Source organism: Epinephelus fuscoguttatus, linkage group LG5 (assembly GCF_011397635.1).
Source record: "Epinephelus fuscoguttatus linkage group LG5, E.fuscoguttatus.final_Chr_v1".
Taxonomy (NCBI): Eukaryota; Metazoa; Chordata; class Actinopteri; order Perciformes; family Serranidae; genus Epinephelus; species Epinephelus fuscoguttatus.
Genome location: NC_064756.1, coordinates 31,122,648 through 31,141,645, shown reverse-complemented (window position 1 = coordinate 31,141,645; position 18,998 = coordinate 31,122,648). Strand labels below are relative to the sequence as shown.

General features: G+C 40.1%; 1 protein-coding gene across 8 annotated transcripts in view; it reads right to left on the bottom strand.

Moving 5' to 3' along the window:
• The window catches only part of LOC125888412 (protein furry homolog), a 60,492-nt gene that overhangs the window by 24,850 nt on the left and 16,644 nt on the right, over positions 1 to 18,998 (bottom strand). For 7 of the 8 annotated variants that reach the window (XM_049575777.1, XM_049575772.1, XM_049575773.1 and 4 more), the window contains exons 2-21: positions 17,326 to 17,525; positions 10,992 to 11,045; positions 10,004 to 10,143; positions 9,784 to 9,874; positions 8,992 to 9,071; positions 8,830 to 8,910; positions 7,681 to 7,849; positions 6,581 to 6,673; positions 6,358 to 6,456; positions 5,596 to 5,697; positions 5,175 to 5,278; positions 4,491 to 4,599; positions 4,240 to 4,326; positions 3,483 to 3,654; positions 3,215 to 3,347; positions 2,889 to 2,996; positions 1,893 to 2,148; positions 1,503 to 1,685; positions 1,329 to 1,415; positions 87 to 346 (exon numbers count right to left, since the gene is read on the bottom strand). In XM_049575777.1, coding sequence (XP_049431734.1) covers positions 87 to 346; positions 1,329 to 1,415; positions 1,503 to 1,685; positions 1,893 to 2,148; positions 2,889 to 2,996; positions 3,215 to 3,347; positions 3,483 to 3,654; positions 4,240 to 4,326; positions 4,491 to 4,599; positions 5,175 to 5,278; positions 5,596 to 5,697; positions 6,358 to 6,456; positions 6,581 to 6,673; positions 7,681 to 7,849; positions 8,830 to 8,910; positions 8,992 to 9,071; positions 9,784 to 9,874; positions 10,004 to 10,143; positions 10,992 to 11,045; positions 17,326 to 17,445 — 2,528 coding nt within the window. In that variant the 5' untranslated portion in view covers positions 17,446 to 17,525. Of the gene's footprint in view, positions 1 to 86; positions 347 to 1,328; positions 1,416 to 1,502; positions 1,686 to 1,892; positions 2,149 to 2,888; positions 2,997 to 3,214; positions 3,348 to 3,482; positions 3,655 to 4,239; positions 4,327 to 4,490; positions 4,600 to 5,174; positions 5,279 to 5,595; positions 5,698 to 6,357; positions 6,457 to 6,580; positions 6,674 to 7,680; positions 7,850 to 8,829; positions 8,911 to 8,991; positions 9,072 to 9,783; positions 9,875 to 10,003; positions 10,144 to 10,991; positions 11,046 to 17,325; positions 17,526 to 17,643; positions 17,770 to 18,998 lie in introns of those variants that run through there. The other variant, XM_049575778.1, reaches the window with a different exon arrangement.

The following is an 18,998-nucleotide window of genomic DNA, read 5'->3' as shown; positions in this document are numbered from 1 at the left end:
AGTGGTATCAGGTGGCTATCCTTAAAACAGAAAGGCTGAGTGGGGTGTACAGAAAATAGAAGTGGTGCATATTTGAGGACACTTACTTTGGGTCTACCAGGGGCATGAGCATCTGCATTCGAGTGAAGGCGTAGGGCCAGGCGTAGCTGAGAGCTGTGGGGCAGTACTTGGGCAGGTTGTCCTGTCGGAGCAGGCTGTATACACACAGAACCCAGGGGTCCTTCACAGACTGGGCAAAGATCCACACATGCGAGGGGCTCCTGATGTCATAATGACTGTTTACAAGCAGTGCGTTCCACTCCACGAGCCACTGAAGGTCCATGTGGTGACCAGCTGGCAGAACGGCCTGCAAACAAGGGCAAAGGTCAGAAGTCATGACAGAACTCAACATCCAAACAGCAACATTTCATCCATCTCTCTATTCATCCTTATTCATAGCACAAGAATAATTATTTAAATGTAAATAAGGCCTTTATTAAGGGAAATCCCCCCTCAGATAAGTATATTCAGACACACAATTCAATGATGCATGTGTGAGACATTTACTGTATCATCCTGTTCTCAATAAATCTGCATTCTTAGCGTTGTGTTGGCAGCTTGATGATTACATAAGTGAGAGTCAAAAGGTCAACAGCTGCTCAGTTCCAGCTGTTCATTTAGATTTTACATGCTAGAGTACTAAACTGAGCTTCTGTCTTACAGTCAATGTAACGAGCATTTGCTGCTTTGTGAGCCAGATTCCATGTGGTGAGATATTCAAATGACACCTGATCTATTCATAAAAAGCAGGTTGTATTTCTGGAGTTGGTGCAACTAATATCTGGAACTGAAATTAATACAGCAGAGTTTCCCACAGACTCAGAATCTGTGTGTGGCAGCAGCTGACGACGGTAGCTGCTGCAGAGGCACGTGAAAGCAACATTTTAGACCCAGCAATGGCCCATGTGGTGCGGTGCATTTCCATGGGAACACACCCAGTAATCTAAAGTAGGTTGGGAAAACCATGGACAACACTAAAATGAGAAATAGAGCGTTCTATTTCTATTTGAATTCATGAACGGTTAACTTTCACTATGCCTGGCATACTGCTGCTCCGTCTGTGCCCAGAATACTCTCTGGTGTTAAACAGATGCTCCTACGCTCTGAATAACCAAACGGTATATATATTCCAACAATACACCTAATAAATGGTCCAGCACCACAAATAAATGAATGTGTATGGTGTGAATGATCTCTACTAAAAATCCCAGGAAAATTAAAACGCTAATAAACTTTACACACATCTTGATTTGGATTCCAGGTTTGGTTTGGAACCACCAACAACTTACTGCGTCAGAGACTGCAACGTTGACGAAACTCTCCAGGATCACAGGGCTGAGCTGGTCCATGATCTCTATCATTGGTTTATCATCATCCTGCAGAGCATAAAATCACACTCTGTTAACTCAGTCATCAACCTTTCCTATATTCTGTCACCTGAGTTTAACTTTGTCTCATTTTACCTCTGACTGCCCGATGGTCATAAACAGACTTCTTATTTCTTTCAGTATGGCAATGGCAAGTCTGCGGGTGCTCAGTTGACAGGAGCAGAGCAGGACGAGCACCAGTCCCTCCACGGCGTGCAGGACAGTGGAGTGAGGGCCGCGCTCTGCAGGTATCTTAAGACTTGAGCTGGTCTGCAACAGCTGTGACATAAACATTGAATAAAACAGGAGCTAATTTCACAGTGGCATGATTAAAATGACACCTTAATATGTCTGATTTCTATTTCTACAACAGGCATTAGTCACAAGTGTTAGGCAGGAAAAAAAATAAATGAGTCAAATTGTATTTAGTCCTTCCCACTTGTTAAAGGTATAAAAATGTGTCAAAACTGACACAAAGGTGTGTACCTCCGCAGTGTGTACTTTAGCTGTGTCATAGCTCTTCCCTGGGGCAGCTAGGGTTATTTTCCACTGTGTGAGCAGCTGCAGCAGTAATTTCAGGGACGTGTCTAACAGTCCCTGGTGAGTGTCTTGGACCTCACGTAACAGGAAGTTAGTGAATCCAAACAGAACGTCGTCACGCCAGTCAGAGAAATCAACCAGCAGACTTTGCAGGGAATTCTGGGCTATCAGTCGCAGCTCGTCGTCCATGTGGATTGTCAACCTGACAAAGAAGACAAACAAAAATGCAACAGATATCTTCATAGGAATAAAATTAAGTCCCTCATGTACTCCTGAAAGGTAGATTTGCTTCCAGCTAAAGTTAGCATAAAGATTTCCTGGCAGGCAGGATACTAACAGTGCAAAAATCTTATCTGCCTCATCTCAAGCACTTCTTTATTTTAGCCAACTTAAAATTCCCTGCTGCATATATCAAGATAAGTTATCAAGCTTCCAGCTGGCTCACATATGAAATAATCATTAAGTGTAAAACAACAAACATAAAAATGCTAATCAGAATTAAAACTATGGCGTTATTAATTGATTGTTAGCGCATTTTCATCAGACAAGGGGTTTGTAAATTGCTATTCAGACAGCAATACGGTATAGGCCCTAACTCTGAGGCTACAAACACAGCAAAACAGTCATGAAAATGTGATTTTCACATTGTTTTAAACGCAGTAGAATAAATAGCAGTGTTATGACCGCTGTATGTGGATACTGTTGCTTGAGGAAAAATATGTATTGTTGACTTCAAACACTCACAAACTACGTTGGAGACACAAACTGGCAAAGCAGGAAATTCAGGCTCTTACCCTGCATGGCACCAGTTTGTTTCCCCAAACAAACATTAATAATGCTTTATTAAGTCTCCAGTTAATTATCTTGTCAGCCAGTTGGAGAGTGTGCTGCCAGTGCTTTGTCTACATTATAAAAGGGATTTACCCAAGAGAGGCAACTCACCGAGAGAGCAGGTCTATGAGCTCAGGCTTGGACATCCCATCAGGCAGGATGCGAGGAATGGCAGCGACACACGTCCTGAACAAGTCAATCTTGGGCTTCCTTTCACCTCTATAAAGGTCAGATTGTAAGTTAAAGTGCAAAAGCAGGTCAACTGACAAGTGTAAACTGATCAACCATTGTGGCAAATAACCAGATTGTCATGCAGGGTTATATACGTAAGTTGAGGATGTGTTAATTATGGTACTGGAGCCACATTTAAAGCTCGGGTGTTTTGCCAACTTGAAATCTTTTGGCAGCCAAGATGTCAGAGCGATGTGTTCACTTACGTGATCATGTCCTCAGGCTCTTTGTTCAACATCTGAGCATTAGTCATCATCATGCACCGGCCCACCTCCTTGTCAAGGTGTCTGAGGATGTTGTCAATAGCCTTCCGCACATGGAAGTAATACTGTGACATGCCTGAAGAGAAGTAATGTTAATATCATTGTTATTCATCTGCAAATGTCCATTTAACTCCACATTTGATGCTAAAGCCGTCACTGCTATTTGACTCTGTCATTTTCAACATTCCTGACCACGGTCTGTTTCACTCACCAATGACTTTGGCCTCCTCATCTGTCAGCGTTTTGCTCAAGTATGTTTTCTTCACTCGGAGTGTATTTCCAGAGGGTAAAGTGCAACCAGTGTTAGGCATGGGGGGCTCGCCGTCCTTCTGCTGCAGTTTATCAGCTATGACCAGGAATGCTCTCAGACCAATATTCATTCTCTGCAATCAAAATACATTTAAAGTTCAGCTATTTGGTGACGAATTTCCAATACTGCATCATTAGTCCTGCTGGAAAAGTGACAATTAAAAACCACTTAAGTGGAAAAAAATCACTTGTACCAGCAGTTACAACAATTATAGGAAGTTACCTAGAAACAGCAGGTTATCATAAGCATCTTTTCAATAGTTATGCCGCAGTACAATAGAGGGAAATGCTGTGACATAAAGCTGTACGCCCGGTAGATAAATAGTCTATATATAGCTTTTTGTGACTACTAGTCCCTCAGATATTCAGTGAGTCAATTTTGATGAGAAATGTATATTAAGTATTTTCAACCTATGCTTATTTTACATTTACTTGATAAAAGACATACTTTGTACTACTACATACTACTCTGTGCATGATCGTATTCCTAATTTCCTTTCTGAACTATACATGAATGTAGGGATCCCAGTACACTTTATCAGAGAGAAGCAGATAGGACTTATTATTACTTTCAAAGAATTACATTTGGATCAAGGTTTATGGATAAAGACAGCATTTTTTTCCTAAACACATCATATAAGTGAATGTTGAATGCGTACCTCTGGATTAAGACTAAAGGCTTTTGCAGGTTTCCCAACACAAAGAAGGTCAAAGATAATCTCTTTCATGGCAAAATCAAGCCTTTCCTGAAATAAAATAAGAAGAGAAGTGTGTTTAATATGAAGTCATGACTGTCAATGAATGTTACAAGTTTCAATGAGAAACCAAATATTGGTTTTTACCAAGAGTTGCATGGCATATCATTTGTGTGACTTCACTATGGTGCAGTATATCACATTATTATTTTTACCTGTGCAATAAACTGGATGATTTTGACAAAGATATTGAGAGGCATGTCTCTTGGTACCACACTGCGAGATCCTTTGGGGAAAAGTGTTGTGATTATGGTGTTGAGGCGACTGCAGACAGAAAAAAGAGCATGTTGTCAGGATAACTTAAACTAGCATTCAAAATGTTTAACAGGGTTGTGTAAAATTATACAGACAACTGTTTTAATTGGTTTGTACAATGCTTCATCGTTTGAGAGGAGGCTTTTTTTTTAGGACAAGTTTATTTTGGGCCTAATTAACGTTTCAAAAAGTCTGGCTTGACCTGTTTGGGATTCCTCATGTGGGCTCAGGCTCATAATCATGTCTGTTAAGCTGCTGATAAACTTATGGCCGACCAGCACTGACGATGTCGTGTAGGCCTGCCTGAGCCCAGTACATAAAAACAGAGCATTCCTCTTTCTTTAAAAGCCAATAAAATCAGTAACAAGGACAGAGGGTTTGTCATAAAACTGTTTCTTGAATTAACTTTTTTATTCTCCCCTTAAATCCAGAAATAGTTTCACAAATATTTTTAGTACCAAGAAATTTTTCATTATCTTCATGAATTTCTCAAAGGTTACAGTGATAGACTAACTCTCATTCATGCCTGCTGGAAAATTAACATGAGGTTAAAAATGTAAATACAAGAGATGTTAGATATTTACCCCTGTGTTGCAGTGTTGCTCTCACACTTGATCCTGATCATGTAGACCCACAGCAGCCGATAGAGGGACTCTAATGCAACACGAGCCATTTTAGGGTCTCTGCTCTGAAATAAAATTAGAAATATAAAAGAAAGTCAATGACAGAACAACTTATGACAGCCTAAAGTTTATTGTAGGCTATGATATATTTAATGCTGATAAGATGAGCTAGAATAATTACTGCTCGAAGCATTCAGCGCACTAGAATTATGCCATGCATAGAATAAAATACCAAATGAAAATGTAGATAGAGATGCTTCTGTTTAAACACCTCAAGCAAAGATTTTGTGCAACAGCCACCTTTATGTATCTGAATAGTCTGCTATAACTAACAAAAGGGCTGTAGTTTGAATAAAAACTGCTGGTTTCCAGGTTACATTACCTTCAGATTTGAAAGGCAGTTGTTGAGGAAGACATGCCATCTGTTGAGGAAGAACTGTTTCTGGCTGACACACAGCAGGCACGTCACCAAGGGGTAAAAGGCCTGTAGAGAACAGTTAGTGTTTACGTCTGTTTTATAAAATATGGCCTCACACTGACTGAAAAACAGGTTGAAATATTATAGTTTCCACGCATAATATTTGAGGTTGTCCTTTGAATGGGTAATTTGAGGAATTATACGTGATCTCTGAACCATATCTGCATAAGTATAATTTAAAATGTAAACCAGTTTTCTTTTGAAAACATAATGAGGTTTTCTTCTTTTGTTATACTTTTTGCTGACAATGCATCGCTTATAAAAATGAGCCGTAATGGCTGCCTCAGGGGAATGTAGACCTTCTGTAAGAGCCAAATGCTGTTCCATAAGGGTTGTTGTCTTTCCATTTCATCTTGAGCCGCTGAGGTGAAATGTTTTATTGAAGACGCTTTGGAGGGAAAGGACATTGCGTATGCTTATATACACTCGACTGCTTTCATGCTCGTTTTTATGCTTTCAAATGGCAGCCTATCTTCCCACATAAATTATTCCTAGTGTGGATGATGACGTCGCAAGAGCCTATTACAAAAGAGTGACCTTGAAATGCTTGAGGATTCACAGAGACCACAGGCATCCAAGCTATCTAAGCATGCAGCAGAGGGTGTCAGAGTGAAACCGGAGGTACAAAAACAAACAGGGCCAAAAAATCAGTGTTGGTGAACTGACCAGTGAGTGCTTCTTTCTGGAGGACAGGTCCAGGGTTGTGTCGTACAAGCTGTCCACAAAGTTCCTCAGGCATGGTACATTCACCTCGTTCTTCACGGCCTAGGACAACATCAAACAGGGTGACATGAAAAGACACAGACCTCTCCAGAGTGGTGCACTTTTACTATTTAAATGACAAATTGTGTAATGCATGCAACACATACCAGAGGGAAAAAAGACTTACTGCTGCCACAGGAACCAAAATTTCAACAAAAAGACCAGCCAAGGCGTGCTTAATGTCCTTGTCCTTGACTTCCAGGAAATACTGGGCACACTCCTGTAGAAAAGTGAAAAGTAAATTGTTTAAGACACAATAACATCTTCTATTATTAGAAAATCTAATATACAAGTACAATGTTTGTCCAAGTGATAAGCAGACCTGATACTGTATGGCCAACACTTAATGTAATTCATAGCCAAGGTCAAAGGGCAGCAAATCCTAACAATCCTGAGAATGTCTTATACAATATAAATATATAACATATAAATAAGGGGTTAGGGTTAGGGTTTAATCACCTATTAATAAGAATGGTCATGTTTTTGTCACCTTAAAATAAACTGTTTATATCTACATGGGGAGCAGGTCCTGCTTGCCACGTTGCACTGCCATGTTTTTACAGTAGCCCAGAGCGGATAAACCAAAAACTGTATCTAGATAGGACCATTCACGTTTGCTCCTTTTCACGTCAGCCACCCTAGTTAGCAGTCCCTCCACAACAAGCCGAAAAGCATAGGAAAAACACTGATTTTTAATGTGAAACTGCTTTATTCAGTGTTTTATTGGTTTAAATCGCTGGGTCTGTTCCTTTTTGGAGAAGAAGAGACCTCTGCGGATAATTCGGCTACTGGTAAAAACCTCCCGAACATGTGGAACTTTAGTTATCAGAGAAAAAAGGTGAGCACACATTAGCAGGTGTTGAGCTAGCGGGCTGTCTGCAATGAGCAGAACAGAGTCAGAGAAACACTGATTTGTAAAGTCAGTGTTTTTACCAGCTTTGAAAACATGGTCCATTTGTTTTGGACAGGAAGAAACCTCTGGGGATGAATCACCTCCTGGTAAAAACCTTGTGAACAATGAACAACAAAGGAGTCTTACTGCCTGGCACATGGGAAAGGCTTCCTACACACTGTTCCTTTAAGTTTAAAAATCAAAAGAAATAGAGTGTGAACCTATGGCTTATACCATATAATCAGTTTATATTTCAGTAAGGCAGGTTTATGATAATAATTTGGAACCATTCAGTGGACTGAAATATTACTATAGATTACAGAAGATTGTTGTACCTGCATGAACTGAAAAGAGGCTTCAAAATCCTCGACAGGATACATCTTAACTCGGAAGAACTTGACCCCCATGATGAGGCTAATAGTACTCTGCACGACATATGGACTTTGCTCTTTCTGTCGCAACTCCTTTAGCTCAGTCATGAACTTCTTCTTCACAGCAGGAAACCTGAGAAAGAGAGAGAGAAAAAAAAACGAAATGAGATCCTATACAAAGACATGCACATATAGCTCAGTCAGACAAATCCCAAATCAGCACTTCCACGAAAAAGTTCCTCCACTTTAGAGTCGTCACGCAAAGAGATACAGACAAGATTCAGGGAGCATGCCTCCCAAAAATATACCAGACTCTGAGTCTGTGCCCCAAGATGAACTCCTCGTCTAGCACCTGATCCCTTGCCCAAATTGAACCAGAGATGGGATTCTTGAGCTGGTCTAAATTTAGAAGATAATTCATCATGGGAGCTCACTAGGAGCATATCTTAACCTCTTCCCTGGTGCCTGGCGGTGTACTCATAAAAAAATGAATACAGATGTTCCTGCAGCTTAATCATGGGGAGGAAAAACTGTTTATCGTTTCTACAGCGATTGACTAAATGTATCTAAAATAGCAACAATCTCTCTCTGCCGATACTAAAAATACAGCTATGAGTTACACCCAAATAATCTGAGTACACAGTAAAATTCTTGACCTCTCTCTTTCTTTCTTTCTTACTTACTTGACATTAGAGAATAGTAAAGATCTCTATAAAAGACTCTCAGTGAAGAATCCCTCATAGGAAATTAAGCAGAGCACACTTCGGAAAAGAGGTATGCAGTGTGCTCGCTGACCATATCTCTATTTAAAGGGTTTGTTCCTTGCTGCAATGATCTGAAAACTTCAAATAAACAGACATCAATTTCCAGTCCTAGTTTGGTGTGAAGGGGACCTGTCCAAAAGTGTGTCGTCCCTACAGTCTGTTCCAGTCTCTTGAACCGCGAGATGTTTTGCAGAAAGGCGTTAGTAATGGTAACACACCATTACGATGTGGCATGACAGCAAAGCACAGAAGAGCAGAGAATTAACATTTATGAGCCAATGAAGACAGATGAAAAGAGAAATACAACAATATTTAATTATTTAATCATAACTCTACCTTTGCTACTTACTTGGACTGGGCTAATACTCCTATGATTTCAGCATAGAGGTCTGCTACAGTGTGCATGTTGCCAGTGTTGGGACCATGATACCTATTGGAAAGCACAACACACCTTAGAGATAATTAAAACTGAAAGAGAGGAGGAACAGTGTGGGAAAAGACAGGAGCTTACCCTTCTTTGTATCTAAAGTGCTTAAATGCTAAGTTAATGACTTCATTGACCAAACTGTCGAGGACTGGGTGGAGCGGCATCTAGTAGGGAATCAGGAGACACAACAGCATGACTGTGGATGCTCAAGAACATATTCACAAACTGCTGGTCACTATAAGTTTCCTTTGTTAGTGGAAATAAATGATAACAACTCTACTTAAAGGTTTTGTATGTAACTTTAAGAAAATCCTTGTTACAAGTGACTATAGTCAACGTCCTGTTGCTCGTGCTCAGTAGCCGTGAGCAAAAGAGTGACAAAAAAGAGACTGACGGTGATTGATCATCATCGTACTATCTGCAATGTTCAGATATTTCATGTGGACCAGTGGCTCCATGATACTTAGTAGCTTACTGTTTGTAAATGACATCATCAGCTGACATTACAAGCAACCATGTAGAATAGCTAACTTATATAGCTAGCTGGCTAACATTAGCTCAGGTTATGGTTAGCTCATTGGCTGCCACTGCATCACTCTTGGCTGGTAGACAGCGCTGTGTGCTAGTGCATCTTTTATTTGGATTTTTGGGAAAAAATCAGCCAAGTCCTTTTCACAGAAGTGAGTCCACAGGCTGCTGAGGGCAACCAGGAAAGTCTCAGTTTTTAAATCATGGTGCAACGTCATCATCCTTGTGGCAATAAAATATGATTATTACTGGTAAAATGTTACAAACAGGACCTTTAAGTGAGTTTTATATCATGAAATAATGTGATAACCTGTGCTTTTTTTGTGCGACAGAATTAAGTCAAGTCACCTGTTTCAAAACTTCTATGAGCACAAGAGAGAAGATGAAGTCGATGGCCAAATCCCTCCGTTCAAGTAGATAATCTCTCTGCTGCTCATCGCTGTTAAAGAGAATCAAACGAGCAACAGGTTTGCTACAATTGTACAATCCATGTGAGTGTCAACGTTGTTTCTTTACATTTTCTACAGCTGACACATTGCATGCAGTAATCAATGATTATGATTCTTACTTTTTGGACTTGGTGTTGGCTCTGGGCCGGTACTCGTGCAACTCCTCCTCTAGTCCATTTTGTCTTTTGTACCAGTCAAACAACGTGCGCAGGATGGAGGGTAGACAGTACTCAGCCAAAGAGCTCATGGTGCTTATCAGCTGGAAGTAGAGGACATACATCGTGCAAATGCGTGTTTGTGTTTGGCAATTAACATACCAAAGTAGGAGATTGCAATCAGCGTTTCCTTTGTTTATTTGTACAGCAGTTTTAACCGCATGAAATAGTTCATTTGTTTCATGATATTTCCTACATTTCAACAATAATCGGAGTTGGGCAAAATGAAGGAGACTTAAAGTAAAGTCCAAAGCTATATCACTGGAGAGAGATGGGATTGAAAGGTGAGCTGGTCCTCATGGAGACTAGAGCAACCAGGTACCCATGGGGCACCCTCCCCCAGTCTTGGGGGGAGGGAGAGGGAGAGGGAAAGGAAGGAACGGGTGGGATGGGCCGGGCACACAGGAAGGGAGGAGAGCCTGGTCGGGCTTGGGAACACAGCGAGCCCTTCATTCAGCACGAGGCTGGAGAAGAATCCTGGCTCTGTGTGGCTGCTGAATGGCCTCACGCATCAGCACAAACACACCCCTGTGGCTATGAAAGGGCCTTCTCTGCAGAGCCACAGACCTGCTGGACACACCTAGCGCAGAGCCAGTGCCAGCACTCAAGGTAAACACTACTAACCTTGACTGAATCTAAAAGACCTTTTGGGATGTGAGCAGGGCTTTCACCCATCAGCTCTTTCATGTTACAGTGCATCATAATGGAGCAGTATTTAAAAACTGACTCTCCTAGGCGCTCATAGGGAGAGTCTTAACACTTAGATGTTGGTATTTTATGTAACTGCTTGCAGGTTATAATGTAAAACACATGGAGATAAAAACTACCACCAAATGTCATCTCATGAATACAGTATATTTAACAAACAGAGATGCCATTAATCAGCACTTACCTGGTCAAACTGAGGATCTTCTCCCCTCTGCAGTGACTTAGTTAATGGCTTTTCCTGAAAACACAGAATAAAACAGTCGTTTCACAACAAGTGTAAGTTTTCTCATTTGTACAAACTCAAACTGGCAAAGTTCTCTGAAGTTTGTAACTCTGCCCGCCCTGTCCGAAGACTGTATGGAGTATTTTTGAACAGGGACTCATTACAGCCCAGCTAATGAGAGAGCCATCAATCAGTCTGATACCAGCCATGAGCAGGCAGGGTCAGATATTAGAGATGGGACAGTCATGACAGCTCCCATTATTACAGTCTTCTATCATCTGAGATTAAGGCCTTCATGAAGGATTCGGGTTGAACACAGTCATCTCCTGCTGTAAGGACAATCCTGACTTCTGTATATAATTTCATACAGTAGAAGCAGATCCTATTTATGAGTAAATGAAGGGCGAATGAGTTTAGATATTGAGAGCTGTTCATCAGGACGATGAATATAGTGAACTCACACTACCTTCCTGAGTTTATTAGTTTTCAACATCTTTGAAAGGCCTCAAAACTTGGTAACAACAACACCTGAATAAAACACTAGATGTCACCTTCCTTAAACATTTAAATATTTGATTCATGGCAGGATTTTCTGTTACTGTTTGTTCCACCTCCCTACATTTGCGTTTTTTCTCCGCTGTGTCTCCTGGATGCCTGCTGCTTACGTTCTGGTAACTGACGCTTGAAATCTGAAAATACAGGCAGACGGCAGAGTCTCTGCAGACAAATAGGCCGCTACACTCTTCTAGTGGGTCATAAGTGATTGAGAGGGATTACGTCTGTATGAGTCTATACACTGTTTTTTAAGAAAGTCCTGCATAGTATATCTCAAAATTCTTTTACTTGGTTTTGAGTCCATTTAAGAAACAAAACAAGCTTGAAGTTAATTATTAATATTTACAGTAAATCTTCAGAATACAATCACTGAAAATGCCCCATAAAATATAAAGTTTATCACAGAATTGAAAATTACTGCAGTCTATGTTTAAAATTTGCCCAAACAATTTTACTCACATTCTGCCACTAATGAAGGTGTGTCACAGTCAATAGTCACACAGTAAATATAAACAAACTAAAATTACTGTTGCACAATTACGCACACCAGTCAAGTTTCTCTTCCAATTTACATTCATGTCTGTGAAAACATGGATGCTTTACACACATTTTTGCCCCGGCAGCACAGAAGATCTATACAATCAGCACAATAGCAAGGTAGACACCCAAGATTAGTGTCACCTATTCAGTATCTGACCAAATGTCTCCCCTTATGTTCCTGAGAGCTGACACTGAATAATGTCCAGAGAAGCGTTTTTATGCAGTATATTATAATGTCACACCAAAGTTTGACCTTTGTCCTTTTGGATATACAATGTCATCACTTAATAATTATATCCTTTTAGACAAATGTGTGAAGCTGTGTTATAATTGCCATAAGAACTCTTGAGTTATGGCCACAAAAAATGTTTTGTGAGGTCACAATGACTCTGACTTTTGACCTTTTACCTAAATTCCAGTCAGTTTATTGTTCAGTCCAAATGGACATTTGTGCCAAATTTAAAGAAGAAAAAAAAAAATCCCTCAAGGTGTTCTTGAGATATCACGTTCACAAGAATGAGACAGACAAGGTCACAGTGACCTTGACCTTTGACTACGAAAATTAGATTTTATTGCTGAGTCAAAGGGGATGTTTGTGCCAAGTTTAAGGAAATTCCCCAGAGGCATTCTTGAGATATTGTGTATGGGACGGAATGGGATGGATGGATGGACAACCCAAAAACATAATAACTGTGGCTACAGTAACTGGCTATCGCCGATGTGGAGGCATAATGAAAACATAGTGAAGAGACCGTATAGTGTTTATTTTCACTGGCTACATACGTAGCTGAAACATTAAAGTTTTACAAAGTGCTATCCGGTTTCATTCAATTTTCTGGCCAAATTAAATTGAAGATGAATAAATAAAATTATTACACAAGTTTTATTTCAAAGATAGGCCTATTTGATGCATCTTTAGTCAGGGACACCATCTAAAACACACACAACAGTAATTTGGAGTATATTTACATCCAAACTTAACCCACAATTACCACCTAATCTATCCTTGCACAAACCAAAGCATCAGCTTTCCTTTATCTTTGTGCTACTTTGCCCCGCCAGATTCATCCCGCTGCTGTCTCGTTGGCCAGACAGCAAATCACAGCACATCACTTACTTGATGATTAATCCAAAAGAGCTAACTGTCTGATGTGTCTGACATTGACATTGCGTGGGCTGATGGGTATGTCGCTCTGTCTCTTGCAGCTGGAACGCCAGCTAAGCCGCATGCTCTAATGAACTTTTTAGATATTTTGGAAAACGCTTGCATCTGAGGAGCCCATCTGTGCTAGAATGACAGAAAAGTCAATGCCTCTTGCACTGTTGGCCTTTAAAGGACTTTACTGCCTTATGTGGCAAGCTGATACAGCAACATGGTTTGTATTCAATTATCTCACAGATTTACAACATTTCTCTTTTACTAAATTAATTTTCTGCAACTCAGATATCATGTACCTGCTTTTAATTTACCCTTTGAGTACAGACTTTTTAAAATGTCTTCTATATTTGATTAATTACTACCAGCTACAGATCACTGAACATGACAGATTCTGTTAAACTCATTAAACTGAATGATGATGATGTGCAGGAGGGGCAACTGTACAGCAATAACTACAAGTCAGGGCTAAAACAAATCACTCAGCCAATTCTCCACTGAGAGTAAAAGCAACCAGACACACATTCTCCCTGCAGCTCTCTAGAGGGAGTTACACTGAAACAAGGGGGTGCACACTCTCCCTGTGGTAATTAACACTTCCCTGCAGACGGGGACTGGTGACTAACAGCCTCCTATAAATCACAGTCCCTAAAACTGGAGACTGCCATAACAGCCAAAAGTAAACTGACAATATATCAGACCAGACTGTGCAACCTGCATAAAATCAATGTAAATAGTATTTATAACAGCCCTGGAATTTGTAGACATGGGCGGCATTTTTGTTTGAGTTCTTTTTCCCATCTCCCCTACAGCAGGGTGTAAAAACTGCAAATATTTGAGGTAAACAATGCTACAATGTGGTTGGACCCAAAGCCACAGGTATTGTGTTAAATTCTGTCTGAGGCTTTTCTTAGTAATATGGATCGGTTGGTCATTTTTAGTTGACTTTCAGCAGCACTTGTAAGATACTAATGCGGATCAGGGAGCAGGTGGTGAGTGGTGCAGTGGCTCTTCGCTGTCTGCCTGACTGTCTGTAAACAGAATTATTTATGACAGCTGTTACTGGCCCTACCGATCAGCTGCAACCTCCACTGGACAAAAAGACTCTCAAAGATTTTAGAAGCAGCTTCTACCTTCATCTCATTTTCCAGAGATGCTCATTAGTCAGTATCTTTAGTCTTTAACATAAAGACAAGGGCTAAAACATCAATAAATAGAAAAGACAAAGTTACCGGTCAGTTCAAATGATGTAATTATAGTGCAAATTATTTAATGACCAATAAATATTCAGGCCTGAGGTACTTTCTAATCAAAATATCAGGCATTTAACAGTTGCCTAAAAGCCTCAGAAATGCATCTATTCAATTGTGATTATGGTTGTGAAAAAGTGCCAAACCTTCTCTGATTCTTGCCTCTAACATAATTATTTTTGCTGCTTTTCATTGGATGTGTTTTAACAGAATAAGACATTTGAAGATGTCACATTTGGCTCTCTTTCTCTCTTTTTTGACATTTCAGACACTAAATGGTTGATTATTTGATTTTAAAAAAAATCACCACAAAATTAACGTTAGTTGCAGCCCTACTGTAAAGTAACAATGCAGTGAGTTTACTTTACTTAACAGTGAAGTGAGGTTGATATTAATCCATGCATATCCACAGAATATCTCTGTAAATCCTGCAGAAAGTTTGTAGAAGTTAATCAATGACTCACAGCACAAAACCTGGAAGTGCTATTTTGACTCAAGAAATAAAGTATTGAGCTTTTTTTCATCTATTGAAGACTAATTTGAGATTTTTTTTACTATCATTTAGTCAGAAAGGTTCTAATGTTCTCAAATGTTTTGATTATAACAAATGACACTTGTTTAAAATTATTTTTTAACCAACATTTTTTAAATATAAAAGAGCTCATTAAGGAAAACATGACTCTTTGCAGAGCTTATCACAGAAACACATTTCACGTGCCAAACTCAGCTGAAGCCTGTAAACACTGAAGCATGCATGATGAAGCTGACTAAAAGTTCCACATTTTGTCCCCAGGCTGCTTCTGTCTTTGTGCTGATGGAGCTGCTGCTTCACGCAGAAGTACCAGGCGGTCAGCTGACAGCAATTAAACATGACAAGGTAGTTAACATGCCTGCTTTCGTGTGTGTGAAACTCAGTTAGATGCCAGAGGCATTGATTATAACATATTACTGTGATGTATAAACTGTAAGGAGCTTCATTAGCACGAGTCAAGCTGCCTATTGTCACAAAAACATATATCAGCGCATTGTAAATACATCGCAAACCACGTGATGAAGCAAGCCTTATGATAAGTCTGTAAGAAACAATGCATTATAAAAAGTAAACCAGTGGTTGTCAACCTTCTTGGCTTGTGATCCCTTACACTTTTACCTAGTTGGGCCACTTTGTCATATTTCAGATGGCTATGAGTCGTTAGCAGTTTCACCAAAGGTTAGAAGAAAAAATATGAACAAAATTTGTGTGGCAGAACTTTGTTTTTCCTCTTTTCTACCACATAATCATCTTACAACCCCTCAGATGTATCTCGTGAGTCTTTGAAGGGGCCAGATCTCCGGAAATGTACGAACTGTACATGGAGGAGTTAAAACTGAATGTATCTTGACCAGCTACAACAGTAAAACGCTACATGTGCATTACTGAGACTTAAAGCTTCAGTTGGTAACTTTAATCAAAAAAACGTTTTGTCTTTTTTTTTGCTGAAACACTCACTTTGTTCTGACAGGAGTACATGAGACAAATAGTCTGTGAAAACATAATTTCAATCCTTATCTTCCTACTCCTCCTTACAGTACTCGCTAGAATCAAACCCAGCGCACTGAAAACCAAACCAATCAGAAAACCAATCAGAGCCACTGAGTGTTTATCTCAGCTGTTAGTCACTGTTAGTGTGTGGCCAAACTGCCCAACTAGGCAGCGCTGATCAAATATGAATCAAGATTCTGTTACTGCATTGTCTATTTCTCACCTCAGATGTTTTCAGACACATATTTTAGTTGTCATGTTGGAAGGAGTCAACGGAAGGAGCAAGCACCACCCACCTACTGAACCAAATTTCTCATGTTACAGATAAACAGTACACTAAAATGTGTTTCTGAAAACATCTGAGGTGAGAAATAGGCAAAGCAATAACAGCCTGCCTAGTTTCACTGCAGGTCATGAGCAGTGACTGACATGATTGGCAGTTGCGTCGGAGACTCCTCTCCTCTGATTGGTTGTTTTTGTTCATGTACAGTAAGGCCATCAGAAGCACTACAATCTGAATGTAGTGAATGTTTAGGCAAATTTGACAAAAAGTAACTTTTTATAAAAGTTACCAACTACAGCTTTAAGTACATTCTGCTAGTAATAGTTATTATACTTTTATTGAAGTATGATTCTGATTACCTTTACTTGTGTATTTTCAATTTGTTGTAAAGGTACTTACTTAAGTAAAGGATCTAAATACTCGTCTCGCTACTGTTTCTAATTTATCACTGTCAAGCCAGCTACTGTGGGCCTATTTATCAGGCTTCCTGTCTGACCTTGTTAAAGCAGTTCACAACCTGGAGGTCTGGACACCCACAGGGGGTCACAACATGATTAACAGGGCAGCAAACAAGAAAAAAACTAAAATTTCCCACCATGTCGGAGCGCAACTCCTCTAACATTTGCTTTTTTCTACTTTTTCTTTCTTTTTCTATAATCTAATACAATTTTAGCAGCCTGTGAAATGATTAAAATGGAACAATCTATAACAACTCTACTCAAGCTTTGATTAAACTGCACACCCAACTCATAGTCATGCAACCTTAGATAAGCAGTTATAAGAAAAAGTTAGGAGGCCTGCTTAAGAGCACTCAAAACATGACATCACCTTTCTTTGATAATACCAACAGCCAATTTCTGATTTTGTCTTAACTTCTGAAGCAAAACACATGACAATCTGCACACACCTTTAAAAAGTGCAACAACAATCAGTCTCCACAGGACACAAAGAGCAGTAACCCTTCAGTCTGTCACTCTCTGCTGACTCACCAGTGGCTCAGCCATGATGATGCGGATCTTGCGCTCCGACATGGTGGTGAAGTTGGCGAAAAGGCTCTTGAGGACGTACTCGCCCGGCTTGCTCTCCGGGTCAATGCTGATGGGCATCATGGCTGGGGGACCCTTCTCTCCCTGAGGACAGCAGACTGGAGGGATGGGGGGTTTAATGTATCCGTTCCCCACGGGCGAAGCTGTGGAAACAACACAAAAAGCATGAGATGGGAAGCAATTTTAAGTCAAACATTGCCAAATCAAGCACAAATGAGTGAGACAGGACCAGCCACAGATCTGTTTACAAAGAGAGATCACCGAATAGAGTATTACTGAGAAGCTTCCAAACATGGACATAAAGTTCCCAACATGTTGAACATTCCTGAGGGAGACTGTCCAAAGGGCACCGGCTTGCCCCGAGTCTGCACTTTCTTTCCTCCTGCTACAGTGAACAGAGTGCATATGGAAATTAAAACACCACGGCCAACAGCTGGTGTTTTCATTTCGTACCAAAGATGTCATTGCCCTTTGAGGGAAGCAAAAATCTTGTGCATGTGACCATCCTTCAGCCAGTGTTATGATGTGGCCCACGTTTAATTAGGGATGGCTTGGTTTGGGCCATAAAACCCCCACAAACTATCACAGAAGTTAAAATTTACCTCAGTGTTATACTCCGCTGCCTCCAGACACAAAAGTGCTAAACATAGTAAAGAACTGCATACAAACATCTCATTAGAGCTGTGAGATTTTTATTTAGCCTGAAACTCTGTAACCTCTAACTGCACGTCCACCTCACCAACAGTCATAAATCTGAAGTGTAAAATATTCAGAGAGGACAGAGGAGACTTACTGCCTCACAATGAGAACCACATTCCCTTCAGCCACTGCATTCTGAGTGTGTAAACATGTGTGTCTGTTCATGTAATAAATAAATATGACTGGACAGAAATCACACCAGCAGCAGCAAAGAGCAGCCTGCACAGTGTCAGGAGCACATTATATCTGTCAGAGGCATGTATCAAACACCAGACTGTGTGGTCAGCATGAGGTTTGTTTTCTTTGCTATTAAATTATGGACCAAAATTGGATCACAACAGTTTAAATTCCTGGTTAAAGCTGCTGTGTTTAGAGCTTGCCAAGACAATACACAGTATTTGGAAACACCTCAGCCTTGCTACATATTTGTGCAAAGTGCAACTGTCATATTGAGAAATTTCTCTGAGACTACAATAAGAAATGTTGAATTAAAATTATATTAAATATATTAAAAAAAAAAAAAACGAAACAAAAAAAAACCTGTTACTGAGTTAGCCAGAGATGGCCGCGCTGGAGGTTCTAACACTTCATCACAAATGTGAAAAAATCGAGGTCTGTCCTGTACATCAGTTTTTGAGCTTTGAAGCTTCAGTGAGAAATTTTCAGATTAATCACAGCTTCGACGGGGTGGGGGGATGAAAGCGAGGACATCAGCTGATGCACCTAACATGACAATTAGCCACTTTGTTAGCACGCAGGTCACACATTAGCCATAACAGCTAGGAAAAAAGAATACTTTGAAGATGGCTAAGCTGTTATTTACACCTTTCAGGTGACTTGTCAAACTTATAGATTCGTAACACAGCAGTTGCCCTTGGCATATCTCTACTTTTGGGCGTCATCTTTACAAAATATAA